The sequence below is a fragment of the Abramis brama genome, assembly GCF_963993115.1.
Source record: "Abramis brama genome assembly, chromosome: 25".
NCBI lineage: Eukaryota > Metazoa > Chordata > Actinopteri > Cypriniformes > Leuciscidae > Abramis > Abramis brama.
Window position 1 is genome coordinate 12,565,691 of NC_139987.1, and position 18,580 is coordinate 12,584,270.

An 18,580-nucleotide genomic window follows, 5' to 3' on the forward strand; every position below is an offset into this window, starting at 1 on the left:
TTTCATAGAGATTCATAGCCAATGAAATTGTTTTATGCATACCATAACTATAAATTACTAAAAACTTACATGGTCTTTTAGGATTTTCTTATTTTCCCCGACTTTCAATCAAAGTCACTAAATCTTAAATGATATAAAGTTCTATATTTAATTGTAAGTACTCTTTGAGTGTAATCTCTCTTTTTTTAAGATAAAAATCAGTATTCATTGATTTTTTTTATCTTAATAAAATCGAGAGATTACACTCAAAAAGAATACTTTCAATACAAGTGAATATAGACATTTTTATCATTTAAGATTTAGTTACTTTTCCAAGCCTGGAAATCACAATGATCTGATATTTCCAGGCTTTCAATTAGAGTGGGAACCCAGTATAGCATGTCATCCTACAGGAAACATTGCATCAAATCAATGCAAATAAAATGATTCGCATCATTTATCTAAATCAACATTTCACATACATGATTAACGCTTCAATTTTCAAACAAATTCAGCAAGTCAAACTGGTTTGTGGGTAAATCAGAAAATTATATGTTGTGACTGAGACAATCAATGTACCACTGAAATCAAAATGATCAGACCTATTGATCACCAATTGCTGAACAGACAGGGCTACCAGAACCCTATGACCTTCATCGTTCAAAAATCAGCATGGTTACCGCACTTTATTAAGCCTATTAACACGCTCGCACATGGTAAGCAGATGCAGCCAGAATCTGAGAGGTGTGTTAAAGAACCGAAAGAGGCACTTGCAGCCAGTAGGGCTGTTGACTGGGTGAGAGACACAGGCTCTGTGATTTACAGGCAGAGAGGGAGAAGGCTGGGGGAAATCAATACATTGCTTCAGTCTCACGCTTGCTGCCGACTCATTAGAAGTGAAGCCTTGAGGAATGTGCTTAATTATCTCTGATTATTAATGGCCCACCTCTCAGACTGATTATCAACACACAGCATAGGGTATTTTGTCAAAAGAAGGGGCAGAGGAGGGAAGCCACACACATACATACAGAAGGGCGAATGCAAATACTGTCTTTCTCCTCTATCTCTCTTACATTCATCCTACGCATTCATAAACTGCCAGATCTTTAAGCCCGACTGTTTGAGATGTAAACACCTCTGGTTGGAAGAGTCATGTTTCACTGATATCCAGAACAAGTCAGATTGGCTTGGAGCATCTGAAATACACAGACATCACATTTTTGGTGACAAGTCTTGACATTACGAGCTTGTAACGGATCTAACACAGAGGAAAGATCTCTAGTGGTCAAGTAGGAGTCTTTGTTTTTTAGAGCACTTGCTTGAATTAATTTATTTTATTTTATTACATTTTGCAGAGTAGTCAACTGCGCTATTGTTCTACAAACAAAAATACTATTTACTGAAACAATAAAAGATTTTAGTAAATTCTAATACTGCAAACATTTCAATAGCTTTCAGCTGGAGGTGAATTCAGGGTGATTGGGACACTTTTGCCATTGAGATGAATTGGAAAAAGTGTCCCAATCATCCTGAATTCACCATTCGCCTACAGCCTTATTTAAATTTATGAGCTAGGTATTCGCCACTTCGTGACGTCGAAACCATAGCTCACCACTTTGTAAAAAGGGGTGTATGTTCAAGTCACAATGAGCAAATGTTGACGTGAACACAAACGGTTGTTACCTTCAGCAACTTTAAGACAATATCTGAGGTTAGTCTTTTAAAAAAATGGATTAAATTATGTTCATAGAAACCGGGCGGTGGCTGCTGCTCACTAGATATTGGCGGGACGGCGTAACCTTACTCTCGAGGGACACAAAACAAATACTTCATACAAATACATTTGAGCAGTCACACTCGGAATGTCCTGTTGAGACATAAACTAACCTCTAAACCCTCAATTAAAGCATATATTGCCTTCCAGTGCGCCTAAAAGCAATAGGCACGTTCAGTTGACGACGTATTCATCAAGTATTCCTGTCACACGATCACCCCGCGCGAATACGTCGCTCGACCTTGCCCTGCTGATCATGTTTACAGTGTCGCGCGTGAATGATGAGTACCAGCCGAAACTACTAGACTTGAGGTAGGCTAAACAACACAGAAATGCTGACATATGTGATCTTATAATATGGCGTAATGTCCATTTTACAGTTTGAAAATATGGGTGAATAATGCATTACACTAACAGATGTAAACTGACAGGTGTACTTGCTCCGCAAGTCTTTCTCTGAGAGGAAAAAAGCTGATGCTACTACGACCCCAAGATGCGGATTGCCGCAAATACCATACATTCATTTTTGTCTCAAAAAACACTCCTAAACCTGATTAGGGGTGCTAAAAAGCACTTAATCCATTAGCTTCACGCTCCGTACGAAATCTAGGGCTTTTCTAACCAGAACAAAACATTATAATAAACGACCACGTTTCAGGGGTAAAAGAGAAAGCTTTATTAGCCTACCATAACACATCCCTGCAAGAATAAAACAGTATACCTCAAAATGCACCACAAACTAGCCTGTAATACAAAAAATAAAAATGCACCACATGATTTAATGCTTTAACATGCCACTTAGAGATACATCGCCTTTCCAAGCAATACAAATGTGCCTAAATACGCATGTGAGCGCACAAATATGGTTTTAAAATACAATAAAAGCCATGCGTTTATTTAAAGTTTCCGATCAGGTGATGCAAAGGCTGTATCAATTAACTCATATTCCCTCTATGGTGGTGAGTTTGTCTATAACACATTTTGACTGGTAATCCATAAAAGCGGGGCTCTAGCTCAGCAGAGTGTGCAGGCTTATCCGTGATAAGATTCTGTATCAGTGTTGGCCAAACGTGCACCGTTCAGTTCCTTCAGAGCAATGATGACTAACGGGAAACTGTTCCCGTACTCACTCGGGGCCCTTTGGAAATATTACAGAAATGCAAATCATCATCACCATCATTCCAGAGCATAATGCCCTTCCTACATGGTGCGTAATGATGATGACCCCCCCCCCCCTGCTTAAAGTTTGAAGCGCTCTTACCTTTAAGGACGATCCCGCAGATGCTGTACAGGGTAAACAGCATATGCTGCTTCACCATCATATTGCCTTCCTTCTATAACAGCTGCCCGGTTGCCGTCAACACTTTCTTCGCTCTTTCGCTTCTCCGCGCGCTGATGATGGTGCTTATCCAGGTGCAGGCTGCTGCAATCAATACTACAGGCTCCTTCGATAACTTCTCCTCGGTTGAAGTCCAACTGCGCTTTCCGCACGCCGTTCACTTGACGCTCGGACTGAGCTCGAGAAGTGCGAAGCGCTCCAACACAGTAGAAAAGTACAGCTCGCGCATCTCTCGCCTCCTGGGAGCGCGAGCAGAGTCCCGCCTCCGCAGATTGACAGATGAGGACGGGGAGCCAATAGCGCGCGCCTCGAATTATTCTCCGCTCAAACTGGTTCTTGACTCCACAGTCCTTGTGGTTAAATGAACGGGGAAATGTAATGCGAGTGGGTGCAATGGCACGGATTGTCTTCTTTCTCGTTTTAACGTAATATTGCGCAATTAAGCGATCCTGAGATGGGTGGACTAATGATGATTTAGGCACGTTTTCATGTGGATGTTTTATTACACATACACACACATACTGTACAGCAGTCCTGAATGGACAGCTACTGTGGGATGATAGGATCTACTAGTTCAGCGCACCTCTCGCCGGGATCAAATACTTGACTGTGCTCACAGTTTTACTACTGATACAAACCACTAGGCGGATAATATTGCATGTGTATTATCAGCCCAGCAAAGATGATTGCCTACCGGTTTCAATGAAAAAATAATGATATGTTTCATATGAAGTCAGCTTAGTTGTTGTCATCTTTTTAATAAGTCCTTATATTATAAATGCAGCTACAAAATTACTAAGAAGGCTATGCCAACCATTGCTGCATGTTATCACATTAGGGGCAAGTTGCCAATGGATCCTGCCATTAGGCCTTATATCAATATTTAAACAGTACAATATCTATCATATACAAATATTTATTATTATTATGCCAAAAATGGTATTATTAAATATATGTAAAATATTTAAAACATGTGAAAACTTGCCCCAACCTGAAACTGAACTGTCCTGAGAGCACAGTTCAAGTTTTCAGTTACAATCAAAGGTAGTATCATAATTTTGAACTAGATGTTTGAATAGGAAAAAATGACTGCTAGAGAAAACATTTGTGTAATTGGAAATTGGACTTTTGGCTCTAAACCTTACTAAGATATGGCCCACGAGACAACTATCCCCAATCTCCACACACACACACACACACACAGTATTTGTAGGTCTTGTCGAGACATGCTCCCTTGAGTGGAAATTAAATGTCAGATCTTAATATTTTATATCACACAGTGGCAGCAGTTATATCTCATCCATTGAGCTGAGGAGAACTTAAAAGAGGCAAATGATGATTTAACCAACCATTCATATGAATGAGAGATTGTTAAAACGAAGTGGGATTTCTTTTTAAAAGTTTTCAATGTTTCTGGTGCGATAACTCAGAAAAGCCACCTTTTGCTTCAGAAAATCCAATTTAATTTCATTTTAAACATACGATTCCTCTTCCTGCAGGCAAAGATAAGTTTGATTTCTAAAAAGTTACACACTCCGCAATTCACCATAAAATGTCTATCAAGTCTCTTCTCGTTTTTACTACTTAGCTGACACATGTTCCAAAGGTCAATCTGTACAGCTCACAAGTTAATTCGGCTCTCTGACCCTCATCTTAAAATAAAACCCAAAGTAATACATATCCTTTTAGTGTAAACTCAATCGGAAGTCATTATTGTGCTATAATTGTGTTATCTGTGCTAACACAATTAGCAAAGTACTTTAATATGATTCTTACATCAATCTATAGACCTATATATATCATTTATAATACTTTAAACTAGAAACTTAATCTCATTTTAAAGTATAAGAACGTCTCATTATGCCTGTGGTTATGTGAAGCTCAATATTCTTTTCACAATATTTATGTTTAAATCACCCATTAGAAGATAAAGCCACAGTCCAATCTAACCACACTCAATCTCTCTCTCACTCACTTTCTTTTTTCCTGTCTCTTTATTACACTTCCGCCTGATAGATAAAGATCCCATGGCCTTACTTGATAGCGTTGTAAGAAGATCTCCTCCCAACATGGTTTCCTCCCTCCAGAACAGTAAACACAGATGTCACAGTGAGTAAGAGTGGTTCATCTCATAACGGTCAGCAGGATTGTTTCAATGGCACATCCCCTGCATAATACAATCAAGAACCAGGGTCTGTCACGAACTAGCTAACATTAAATCAAAAACACAATCCAGAATCAAATGGCTGGCAGTCAAAGAACCAAAACACAAAGAGCTGGTTCAGTGAAAGACACCGAAAATCATAAGGGTTTCATTAGGGAGATGTGGCAAAACAAAGCATTGGATTCAGTAAATAAGATTATGCATTATTTACAATGTGCCTACGGCCGAATCACAGCCATGCTGATATATAGAGCCATATCACACGGCTATGAGTGTGATATTGTGTTTGCAATTCGACGGCACAAGTGTGCGAATATGCTAAATAGGAAATAACAACAGAGTGTTCTTTAAAACTCCTCTTTTGTGCTGAACTAATTCCTTCTGATACAGATTCAAATCTCAAGTTGACAGTTTAACAGTTGAACCCAAGCCTCTGTTACTAATTCTAAAACATCACTTTAGAACTAGCAACGAAAGAATTCTGAGTTACTTCATTGAAGCTTATTGTATTATGTAGAATAGAGTATTATGAGAGAGAGATCGACTGAGCATTATCTGCATCTAGCTGATATTCTTCAGGTCAATCTTATATTCATAATCACAAAATCAGTTTGAATGTCTGCTGAGGAAAGTAATATCTTTGTCTTTGTCCTTTTAACAGTTAAGGGGATTTCCCATGACAGCTATACAATGCATTTGTTTACAACCTTGCTTCAGTCCCTTAGCCTGGATGCCAGCCGAACTTAGCCCCGCCCACAACATTTTTAGGTCGGGAAGTTCGGTCTGGACTTGATCCGTGAGGAGCTATTATGCCCGAACAAAAACAGTTCGGACCGATCAAATTGTCAGGGCGGGCTTTATACGATGATGGACAGATGATCAACAGTAACGTAATCATCCACGTCACCAAAGAGCGCTTGGGTTGAATTCGTTTACAACAAAGATGACTGCCGCTGGAGAATTGAGATTTCACACTTACAAATAAGTCAGATAGAATAAATGCATATTTGGCGTACTGTCCGAGGAGTGGGCTCTGGGCTCGGTATTCGGCCCGAACCCAAAGTACTCCCCCCGTATTCCAGGCTGTGGAAGAACAAGCCGAGAGTGAGTGGAGGGATGCTGAAAACTGTAAAGGAATGTTAGGTGAGTTGACAGAGAGAATAAATATATGCTTCCTCTCATGCTGATAGGGTAGACCTGGTAATAGTTTGATGACAAGTTGATTGGACAGACTATTTGAACGTGCTTCTCCTGAACTTTGTTTATGAAACATCATGTGTTGATTCCGCCATCGTGTCTGTTATAGAAGATATCGACAGCGCATTAATTTTAAAAGAGGAACAGAGAACCGCGATCAAGGCATTTGTCGATCGAAAACATGAATGAAAAACATACGTCACTTACTCCGTTGCTCTGATTGGTTGTAGGTCTATCCAATTGAGTGCAGAGGCATTTTCTTTCCTGGTTCGGTTGAAACACTCCCCATAATCATGTTTAAACACTATCTACATACAGTAAGAGCCAGCTGTAAATTCCCGAAGGGTTGGCTGAGATAAAGCGGTTCTCGGCGGGTACATGAGCGCTGAACGGCTGCTGACTGCCTGGAGCTCATATCTCCGAAAATGTTCAAATAGGTGCTATGTTTATATATAAAGTCTTTTGTTTGAGGTCTAAATAACTACATTCTAGCCTCTACATTCTGTAACACAACAACATTAGCATTTGTAGTATTTGTAAAAAAAATATGGCACTCATTCTGCAAGATATGCTGCAAGTGGAGAGATACAAACGATGAAACGGTTCCCATGATGATACTGGTAGAATATTGCATGGCTGGAAAATGCTCTCAGCCAGTCAGATTCGAGAACGTATGGAAGCTTGTTTCCGCTACAGAATAAAAATGTTTTTTAAACATAATTGCTACTTTTTATCTCACAATTGCGAGTTTACATCGCAGTTCTGACTCTTTTCAGGATTGCGTGATATAAAGTCACAATTGCGTGTTAGAAAATCAGAATTGCGAGATATAAACTGAAGTCCGATTCTGAGGAAAAAGTTGGGAGAAAAAAATTCAGAATTGTGAGTTATAAAGTCAGATTTGCAAGAAAAAAGTAACTTTATTTGGTACTATATGGTTATCTGGACCACATGTGATGACCTACCCCAACCCCGCCCCTAAACCTACCCGTCACTGGGGTTACGACCAACCAAGAGCGGTTGTGGTCCCGTGTGGTCAGGTGTGGTCCGGATAACCGTATACTAGTACCCTTTATTTCCTCCGAATCGGACTTTTCAGTTTATGTCTCGCAATTCTAAATTTTCTAACACGCAATTTTGACTTTATAACTCACAATCGATGTAAAATTGATGTAAACTCACAGTTGCGAGAAAAAAAAATCAGAATTGTGAGATAAAAAAATATCGTAATTACCTTTTTTATTTTTATCAATTGAATTGAATAATCCTTTCATATGCTTCACATTATGAATTAAGAATTTTAAATGAGCAAAAGAAAAAAAAACCTAGAGCTTAATAAAACATTTTGCACTAAATCATTAAGGGGACATATCATGAAAATCTGATTTGTTCCGTGTTTAAGTGCTATAATCGGGTCCTCGGTGCATCTACCAACCCAGAAAACGTGAAAAGTGACAACCCAGTATCTTTATTTAGGTGAGTCTTTCTCTGCAAGCATGTCAAAAAATAAGCCGATCAGATTTCGCTCCCCTTCTGTAGGACATATTACCGTCCCTTAATCTGCATGTTTCCACCCACGACAGCGCAGCCATTTGGTTCCCTTTCAAGGGAACTCCCGTTGCGTCGAGAATGACGCTATGGGGAACGCTTTGCGTGATGACGTCTTGAAGCACATGTAAAATCAGTCCAATGGTGTAGCGGGACGTCAGAGGCGGGTGACGTCACGTACCAGGAAGCTATAAAAGCCGGCCCGAAACAGAAAACGAAAGCTTTCTGAGTCTTCAGTCGCGCTCTGTGTTGAAATCTGTCCTTGTTATTTGGTGTTGTCTGTCTATATATATATATATTTATTCAGATATGGCGAGCAAGCAGCAGTATCGAGTGTGTGTCCATCCCTGCCCGCGTTATTTAACGGGAGGTGACACACACACTCTTTGTGTTGTTTGTTTGGGAGAGGAGCATGCCCAGTCAGCACTCGAGGGTGGTGACTGTGTGCATTGCTGTGCGCTTCCATTGCGGACGCTCCGATCCCGGTTGGCTCGGTTCAATCCCGACCACGTTCCCCAGGGCTCGGGTCCCGCCGCGGCTGAGGCTCGGCGGCGATCTCAGACCTGGGGTTCGCAAATGGATCTGTCAGTGGATGTTGAGACGGGCTCTGCCTTATCTCAGCCTCTTACTGACAGATCCAGTGCCTCTCATCAGGGTGTGGAAGCACGCGCTGCGGTTTCTTCCCCCCCGATAGAGGCACCAATACTACAACTATCCAGCTCTGAGGAGTTGGATGTTGTAAGTATTGAAGCTGAGTCTGAGGATTCGCCACCTCAGTCTCATGCATTTGAAGAGCTGCTTGATGTAGTTACTAGAGCAGTTGACAGACTTTCTATTGAGTGGCCAGAGGATAGGCAGGACGTTCGTTCGAAAAGCAAACTCGACGAACGCTTCCTGCCATCTCGTGCACAGCCTCAGCGCAGGAGTCTTCCGTTTTTCCCCGATCTCCACACCGAGGTGTCGAGATCGTGGGGAAAACCAATGTCATACAGAGTATACACACCACAAACATCCCATTACTCTTCCATCTATAAATATAAAGAGCATGGTTATGGGGAGATGCCGAAGGTGGAGGAGACGTTGGCGAACTATCTCTCTCCAGCAACGGCATCTTCCTTGAAGACTCCTACACTCCCCACTAAACCAGTAAAGTTTACATCTTCCCTGATTCATAAATCATATGCAGCCGCTGGTCAAGCTGCAGCGTGTCTGCATACGATGTCCCTTATGCAGGCTTATCAGGCAGAATTACTGGGTGATTTAGAGGAGGGCGGGGGTATTGGTCCTGACACAGTAGCTGAACTGCGTAGAGCCACAGATTTGTCTCTCAGGGCCACCAAGGAGACCGCTAAATCAGTCGGGCGGTCTATGGCAGCCCTGGTGGCCACTGAGAGGCATCTGTGGCTCAATCTGAGTGACATCAAAGATAGAGAAAAACATGTTCTTTTAGATGCGCCGGTTTCTACTGTTGGGCTATTTGGAGATGCAGTGAACAGTGCGGTAGCTAAATCGCAAGAAGCTTCAAAACAGGCTGCTGCACTCCAGAAACTTCTCCCCCGCCGTTCTTTCATTGAGGCTGCTGAGCGGGAGCAGCCTCACTCCTCTAAAAAGAGCGCTGATCATCGTGCCACTCAAAAGCAGAGTGTGTCCTCCCGTGCTCCCCCACAAAAATCTCGGGGACACGGAGGGCGCGCTCAAACCCAGCAGTCTTCGAGGGGTAGAGCGGATCTGCGGACCGTTATTACTGCCAAGAAGGCTGCTGGGAAGAAATCCTGACGTCCGAGGGCTCAGGACTAATGAGGGTAGTCCCCCCCGAAGCAGAGCGGTTAACACCTCTTTTTACGGTGCCCGTCTCTCTTCGGTACCCTCAGGGGACCGTTCTGCCAACCCTGCCGCCTCAGGTGTTACAGGGCGCAGCGGTCTCCGGCGAGCACATATCTCAAGGACCACCCGGAAACGTAGTGGCCTCGGGATGCCCGCCCCCTCCGAGGAGGGTGTTAGAGCAGTCTGTTCGGTCGTTCCCTGCCGGTGCGCCGTTACAGGGCGACGAATTGACTACTCGACAACAACAAAATCCAGAAACCAGTCTCGAGAGGCTGGTACCTCTAGTAGAATCTTTGACAGCGTGGAAGCTACTGTCAAATGTTTCTCGTTGGGTCCTGCAGACCGTAGAAAAAGGGTATCAGATACAATTCAAGAAACGCCCACCTCGGTTTATGGGGGTCCTGCCCACAGTGGTGGGCCCCGAGCAGGTTCTGGTTATGGAACAGGAAGTAAACACTCTGTTAGAGAAAGGGGCCATAGAATATGTACCTCCCTCCGACAGGGAAGCCGGGTTTTACAGCCGGTACTTCATAGTTCCAAAGAAGGACGGGGGATTGCGTCCCATTTTAGATCTTCGAGTTCTGAACGAGTCAGTCATGCAGCTCAAGTTCAAAATGTTAACATTGAGACAGATCGTGCCACAGATCAGGTCCGAGGACTGGTTTGTCACGATAGACCTCAAGGACGCATATTTCCATATTTCCATCCGTCCGTGTCATTGGAAGTTCCTGAGGTTTGCTTTCGGGGGCAAAGCATACCAATATCGGGTTCTTCCATTCGGCCTAGCTTTATCACCCCGCACTTTCACCAAATGCATGGATGCAGCTCTGGCGCCGCTGCGCCTCCAGGGTATTCGCATCATGAACTACATCGACGATTGGTTGATTTTAGCTCATTCGCATCAGTTGGCGGTTCAACATCGAGATGTTGTTCTCGCCCACATGAAAGAGTTGGGGTTACGGCTGAACGCCAAGAAGAGTGTGCTTTCTCCACTCCAGAGGACCACTTTTTTAGGCGTGGTTTGGGACTCAGTGTCGATGCAGGCGCGCCTGTCACCGCCACGTATAGAGTCCATCCTTGCAGCTGTGAAAGGTGTAAAGCTAGGCCAGCTACTCACTGTCAAACAGTTCCAGAGACTGTTGGGTCTCATGGCAGCAGCTTCCAACGTGATACCTTTTGGACTACTGCACATGAGGCCCCTGCAGTGGTGGCTCAGGACCAGGGGGTTTTCCCCGAGGGGCAACCCATTTCGCACAATCAGGGTCACGCGGCGATGCTTACGTGCCCTGGTTATGTGGAAGAAACCTTGGTTCCTGTCCCAGGGCCCAGTGTTGGGAGCTCCTTGTCGTCGCAAACTGCTAACGACGGATGCTTCCCTCACGGGTTGGGGAGCGATCCTGGAGGGTCGCTCATCTCAAGGTCTGTGGGAAGACCATCATCGTTCCTGGCATATCAATCGCCTAGAGATGTTAGCTGTCTTCCGGGCTCTGAGGAGCTTTATCACAGATCTCAGGGGACACCATGTGTTAGTACACACGGACAACACGTCGGTAGTCGCCTATATCAACCACCAAGGGGGTTTGCGCTCGCGCCCGTTATCCAACTTGGCACGCCATATCCTCTTGTGGTCCCAGGGGAAGTTACTGTCACTCAGGGCAGCTTACATCCCCGGGGTCCAGAATATAGGAGCAGACACTCTGTCGAGGCAGGGGCCGAGGCCCGGGGAATGGAGGCTCCACCCCGAGGTGGTGGAGCTGATATGGAGGGAGTTCGGCCAAGCACAAGTGGATCTGTTTGCGTCTCGAGAGACGTCTCACTGTCCACTTTGGTTCTCCCTCACGCATCCAGCTCCTCTGGGACTGGATGCTATGGTTCAGACGTGGCCGAGGCTACGTCTGTACGCCTTTCCCCCAGTTGCTCTGCTCCCGGGAGTTCTGGAGAGAGTTCGCAGGGACCGGGTTTGCCTGCTTCTTATAGCCCCGCGCTGGCCGGGCAGAGTATGGTTTCCCGATCTGGTCTCCCTCCTCGACGGGCATCCTCTGGAGTTACCCGTCAGGAGAGACCTTCTGTCCCAGGCAGGGGGCTCAATATTTCACCCCCGCCCAGAACTGTGGAACCTGTGGGCTTGGCCTCTGAGGGGGCCCAGCTCATAGAGTCAGGTCTCTCAACTGAGGTTGTTGAGACCATTCTACAGTCCAGAGCTCCCTCCACGAGGAAACTTTATGCCCTGAAGTGGAGAGTCTTCACTTCTTGGTGTAGTGACCGTCGGTTGGACCCAGTTAACTGCCCAATTGGTACAGTGCTGGAGTTCCTGCAGGACCGGTTCACTGCAGGTCTGACCCCGTCCACTTTAAAGGTTTATGTGGCGGCCATAGGTGCTTACCACATTCCTTTGGGTGGAATGTCTGTGGGGAAAGACCCTTTGATATCTCGTTTCCTTCGTGGCACTTGGAGGCTGAGGCCTGCAGTTCGCTCTAGGGTGCCACCATGGGACTTGTCCATTGCATTACAAGGCTTGTCCCTGGCCCCCTTTGAGCCTATTGAGGAGGTTCCTGAGAAGTTTTTAACGCTGAAAGCTCTTTTCCTTCTTGCTATTTCCTCTCTCAAGAGAATTGGGGATCTCCAAGCGTTGTCGGTTGCTCCGTCATGCTTGGAGTTTGCTCCGGGTATGATCAAAGCATTTCTTCATCCGAGACCGGGCTATATCCCCAAGGTCCCCACTAATGTGGTCAGACCTATTGTTCTGCAGGCCTTCTGTCCTCCTCCCTTTCAAAATGCGGACCAGGAGGCTAATAATTTGCTTTGCCCTGTGCGGGCGTTAGACGCATATGTCCACAGAGCTGCCCTGTGGCGAAAAAGTGATCAATTATTTGTGTGCTTTGGGTCCCCTAACTAAGGAGGTCCAGTGTCTAAGCAAAGGATGAGCAAGTGGGTGGTCGAGGCTATCTCACTTGCTTATGAGGCGGCTGGGCAGCCTTCTCCTTTGGCTGTCCGGTCGCACTCTACAAGGAGTATGGCGGCCTCTAAGGCCCTTATTTCAGGAGTTTCACTACAGGATGTCTGTGATGCGGCAGGCTGGTCCTCACCGCACACTTTCGTCAGGTTTTACTCTTTGGATCTAGACTCTGCTCCAGGGTCTCATGTTTTGTCATCCTAGTGCTGCTCTATTAGATTACACACAGGACAGACATTTGTAGCTATGGAGGCGTTGGTATAGACGTTCCCCATAGCGTCATTCTCGACGCAACGGGAGTTCCCTTGAAAGGGAACGCCTCGGTTACGACTGTAACCTCGGTTCCCTGAAGAGGGAACGAGCGTTGCGTCGCCTTGCCATATCTCCTTCATGCCTGTCAGCTCGACTTCAGACTTTTACGAAGCTTTCGTTTTCTGTTTCGGGCCGGCTTTTATAGCTTCCTGGTACGTGACGTCACCCGCCTCTGACGTCCCGCTACACCATTGGACTGATTTTACATGTGCTTCAAGACGTCATCACGCAAAGCGTTCCCCATAGCGTCATTCTCGACGCAACGCTCGTTCCCTCTTCAGGGAACCGAGGTTACAGTCGTAACCGAGGCGTTTTCAAGCGACAACAGTGTAACCAGTTCTAACGCAATGACAAAAGTTCTAGCAAAACATGCAAATTGTTCTGTCGTTCGCTGCACAGACTAGCACATAACACTATTTGACCAGAAAATGTCACAGCTGTCTTATAAAGACCTCAGGGAACGGGTTCAACTTGTGTAAAAGTTAAACATGACTGTCCATGCAAGTCGATGAGATGATGAAACATGTACAACTACATAAATGTATCCACTAACCATTCAGAAAGGTCCAGGCTGCAGTCTAAAGTTGCAACTTATTCCCGAGTCTCTCAGTAAGCCTGTACTCCGCTGTTATTTCTGAAATTTGACTGAAATTCGCATGTTTTTTTTTTTATTGCCGGAGTATCCGAAGCTCGTGTAAAGGATCGGCCGTCTTCTGAACGGATGATGAGGGGAGCAGCAGCTTATATTTAAAGAGACACACACAAAAACGGCGCGTTTTTTCTCACACCCAAAAAGGGGCAACTTTGACAAGCTATAATAAATTATCTGGGGGCTTTCTGGGGACACCATGGATTTATATTACATTTTGTGAAAAGACAAACTTAATATGTCACCTTTAATGGAACAAGGGAATGTTTATTTAGTTTATGTGATTCATTTTCATAAATGTAAACATTTAAAAAATATATATGAATACGAATCACATAAACTGAAATGGACAATTCCCTTGTTCCATCAATATTCATACAAAATGTTTTATTAAGCTTTAGTTGTTGTTTTTTTTCACTCATGTAAACTTCTTAATTCATAATGTGAAGATGTAAGGATTATTCAATTCAATTAGATGGAATTTTGCTATACAATTGAAAATTGAAACACAGAACTACCAAAATGTTCTTATCATTATTAAAAAGTTTATTTTACATGCAAATCATAATGCGTATGCAAGAAAACCACCATAGGTAATTTGGAAACGGTCATGCACATGTGAATTAGCCTGGATGGCAATAAAGGCATTTGCATGAAAACCAAAAATGGAAATGTGCAAAAAAATAGGTGTGTCAATCAGGTTTTGCTTGAACACTTTATAATGGTTTTCTGTTAAAAGAACACTATTTAAAACTAGGATAATTTAGTAAACCATACGAGACATGGTCATGTCAACACACTCACAGTAATTGCCATGCTTTTGAGGATATATGCTGACATAACACATCACAATTTTGGGGATTAATCAATATAAGTAGAGATGTGTATAACATTTAAGCTCTATCTGCAGCTCAAATACACCTCTGTAAAAGAGAGAGAAAGAGAGAGAGCATGAGGGTGTTTGAATATGAATGCCTCAGTAAAAATGCCTTATTAGCATGCTATTTTTAATTATCCTCAAAGTAGGGACGTGAGGAAACGGGGTAGGCCTACCTCACTAAAGCCATGTTTTGGGACTTGTAAAACCCCCAGTCAGCAGAGGAGGGTAAGGTAAGAACTGGATGCTAAGAAAATTAGGATGTAATTTATATAAATAATGGCCCAGTAGTTTAACATATCTCAGAGGACCACGTTTACTTGCGTCTGTAATCCATAGGGTGACTAAATTCAACACTATAATTTGCTAAGACAGTGTCCTGAGTTCTACTTCTCATCAAGGAAAGGATACAATCTAAGTGAAGACAAATAAGCTCATTGGTCAACTTCTACAGTGTTTCCCAACCTACAGCAGCATCCTACCCATCAGTATAAGGGTCAAGTACAATACCTCTTCATCAACATAATCATCAACATAACTTAAAATATGTTCAGTACTGCATTTCCTTGTACTGAAAGTGTTACTGTATTCACTACAAGAAAAAGTATATACAACAAAATCATTCCAGGTTAACTGGAATAACTGGAAAAATAACTATAACGGAAAGGTAACTATAAGCACTTCAACAGATGCAATATTAGTATTCCAAAATAGGTTAACTTGTATGGAAGTCAACTAATTTCAATCACATAACAAATAGAGTACTGTACATCTCACCTGTAATTACTTGTTTTCAAGCTGCTGATGTTTACAAGTGCTGGACAGCCATTGCAGTGGACTGGGGAGACATGTTTTCCAGGTAAGGCAACATATTCAAATTATAGTAGAAAATAGAGACAGAATCAGGAATAATCAGACTAATATTTGTTGTTTGGAGTCTGGAGATCAAAGGATACACTTTAAATATCCCGTTCATGCAGTGGTTGTTTGTGGTTCAGTGGTGTGATGATGAACTCTGAATTCAGTCACGTCCCCTGATGATTTTGACTTTGAAAAAAACATTGGCCTTAATCATTAAACACTCTTGTTTGCTGCACGACTTGGCTGCACGAACACATACGTCACTCATCATCAGCAATCAGCACTCTTAGTTTCAAATCAGTTTCCTTCAAATAGCTATATAAATACAAATGATGAAGAAATCACGCCCATTTAATCCTTTTCTCTGTCATTCCTGCAGTGTTTTTAAGCCATGCCAAATGCCTTGAGGCAATTCTTCAATGCAATTTGGCAGAAAAGTGCTGGACATAGATGCTGGAGCTCCTTGTGAAATGATTGGTCTCACTAAAAAAATAACTTGCTGATGAACAAGGGAAGGAAATGAAAGATGCTTAAATGGTGTTTGGCAGGATGAGTAAAGGGTATAATGGGGGGAATGGGCTGATCTGGGCAGCTCTCAGATGCATAAGTGGCCACTCAGTGGCACAAGCACATGGTGAGGAACACATCTCTATTCACCAGCTGAACTCACCCCAGAGTTCCTCCTAACACTACTTAGTTTTTGCTAGACAGTTTTGTAATGATATAATATAATAATTTAATTTTACAATTTTAACACTCTCTAAAGTGAAATAAAATACATAAATACAGTCAGTGAATATTAGTTCTCATTATGAAATTTTAGATTCTTCAAAGAACCATCAATGCCAATCAAGAACAGAAAATAATTTTTAAGAGTTTATGAATATATAACATACTCATCTGCTATTTCAAAGGTGAATTATGCCATTTTTGTGCCAGTAATGTCACCACACTGTGAAAAAAAAAAAAAAAAAAAAACCTTTGTCCAGCCCCCAGATTCACACATTAGACAATTAGACATTACAAAAATAGCTTTAGAAATTAATTTCACATAAACTTTTAGGCTTCAACGACCATGATGGTGAGTAAATGATGTCAGAATTCAAAGGGGATACCTTTAAAATATACTTTTTTTTTTCTTTTTTCTTTTTCTTTTTTTTTTATAAATGTTTTATGAAATGATACTTTAAACAAGAAACTAAAACTGCCAGTAGATGCTGGTACATGTCTTAATGAGTAAGTCATTGACGCACAACCGTTCTTCTCTGGCTTTACAGGTAATATTTTTTTGTTGGAAAAAAAAAATTGTTGGAAAAACAGACACAATATAACACAATATTGACTGAATTGAAATGTTGTATAAAATCAATATCACATTTTCACTCATGCTATTCGGGACAAACACAGCACTCATGTGATTTGCGCTCGTTGCCTGACACATTAAATCGAAAGCTCTAGTTTTAACATAAAAAAGCACACGCTTTTAAAGACATATTGTTGCTGTTCATTGTGACTGAAAAATCATCCTTTTCTAATAGATTTGCCTCCTCCTCAAACAAAAAGATGCATCCAAAACGAAAGTGATCAATCTGTTCCTCTATTCTATCATTTAAATTCCAGAACTGATGCAGGAACAGTACGCCTCAGTGATAATATGACCCATTTGTGGAGAGGGAAGCCGGCCGTCTTCCATATTTAACGAGCCAGCAGTGTTTCCCAGCACAAAAGCGCCGTGCCAACCAGATGGAACCAAACTATGACTGAACCCTCCCAAAGTTTTCGCTTACCAAATGGCAAAGCTAATGAATTCTCCTGACACTGTCAGGCTGTTCCATACCATCCTCAATATGCAAACCACGGCAATGTGGCATGAATTAGCCAAACAGATTTCTCATTTAAATTATGGGCTGATGAAAAATTCAGTCTGCCGGTTGTTAAACGCAGTGTATAAACTCAAGTAAATAGAAAAATATGACCGCTTTCCACTTGCTATCAGCTACAGATTCATGTGGCACACAGCACAATGTGAAAAATAAAGTCTGATGTGGTCTATAACACATTGCAATGAGCTGCGTGCTCTACTGGGACGTGTGGATATAAAAGCGTGACGGCCCACAGCTGGGGCTCAGGAGAAAGACCACAGCAATGGGCACTCTCCGTTCATTTTCGGTACATATACCGAGGATGTTACACTCGGTTTAACATTCGTGGCAAGTTTCATCTAGCTTTGCCACCATGGCCTTCTCTGACTTCTATTTTATCTGCCACTGAAATGCCAGACTGTCCACCATATCGTCCCCTAAATGAGCTTTCTGTACCCCATGACACGGCAGTTCTAGTCTGCTGCTTCTGTCCACCTGAACACAGCAGAAGTTGGACAATGAGCAAAATTGGTGTTCTTTCCGTGGCTCTGCTTCATCTGCCCTCAGAGATGTGTTGGACCTTAAACAACCCTGTAATCCTGAATGTCGCTCTGGACTGAGCATGTCCACCTTCCCAGTGTCACTAATGGGCTATACAGACAAGTCCAGATGTTCTGTTTTAAACATATTGGGATGTGTTTGCTAACTATCAATTTTCAGCACTTTGAGGTTGTTGTTTTTTTTTCTTCCTATTTTCTGTGGAACACAAAGTCCAAACCCCATTGACTTTCACTGAATGGAAACAGTTATTTTAGATTATCTTCTTTTGTATACACTCTCAGAAAAAATTGTGGAAAAGTTTTACCTTCGGAGGTACAACAGCTTGTCACTAGGGTAGTACCCTCAAAGGAACAGTTGCCTTACTTACCTCTAAAAGGTTCATAGCAGTATCTTAATCATGTTACTATTTTATTAGGTATTAAAATGCACCTTTTACAGGGGCAGATACAAAGTTGTCCCTTTAAGGGTACTGTCCAAGTTACAAGCTGTTGTACCCCGAACACTAAAAATGTTGCATATATTTTCAGCATATCACAGATAAAAGAAAGACATTCACTTTTAGAACAGTAACAGGCATTCATATTCAGACCATAAAGTTCACCAAAATCTAGGCGATTTCTAACGTAATTATTAAGATTGTGTTGACTTGCAGGAATAGAACATCTGTGAAACTTCAATTA

General features: G+C 42.7%; 1 protein-coding gene and 1 long non-coding RNA gene across 6 annotated transcripts in view; one reads left to right on the forward strand and one right to left on the reverse strand.

Moving 5' to 3' along the window:
* cadm2a (cell adhesion molecule 2a) overlaps positions 1 to 3,341 on the reverse strand; it is a 467,971-nt gene extending 464,630 nt beyond the window's left edge. For 3 of the 5 annotated variants that reach the window (XM_084104979.1, XM_084104980.1, XM_084104978.1), the window contains exon 1: positions 3,015 to 3,312. In XM_084104979.1, the coding sequence (XP_083961105.1) occupies positions 3,015 to 3,075 (61 nt within the window). In that variant the 5' untranslated portion in view covers positions 3,076 to 3,312. Of the gene's footprint in view, positions 1 to 3,014 lie in introns of all 5 variants that reach the window. The other 2 variants (XM_084104983.1, XM_084104981.1) reach the window with 2 other exon arrangements.
* The window catches only part of LOC311076649, a 43,045-nt gene continuing 25,794 nt past the window's right edge, over positions 1,330 to 18,580 (forward strand). Inside the window, exons 1-3 of the long non-coding RNA XR_014604689.1 lie at positions 1,330 to 2,065; positions 5,109 to 5,201; positions 15,415 to 15,475. This is a non-coding gene — a long non-coding RNA (uncharacterized lncRNA). The remainder of the gene's footprint in view (positions 2,066 to 5,108; positions 5,202 to 15,414; positions 15,476 to 18,580) is intronic.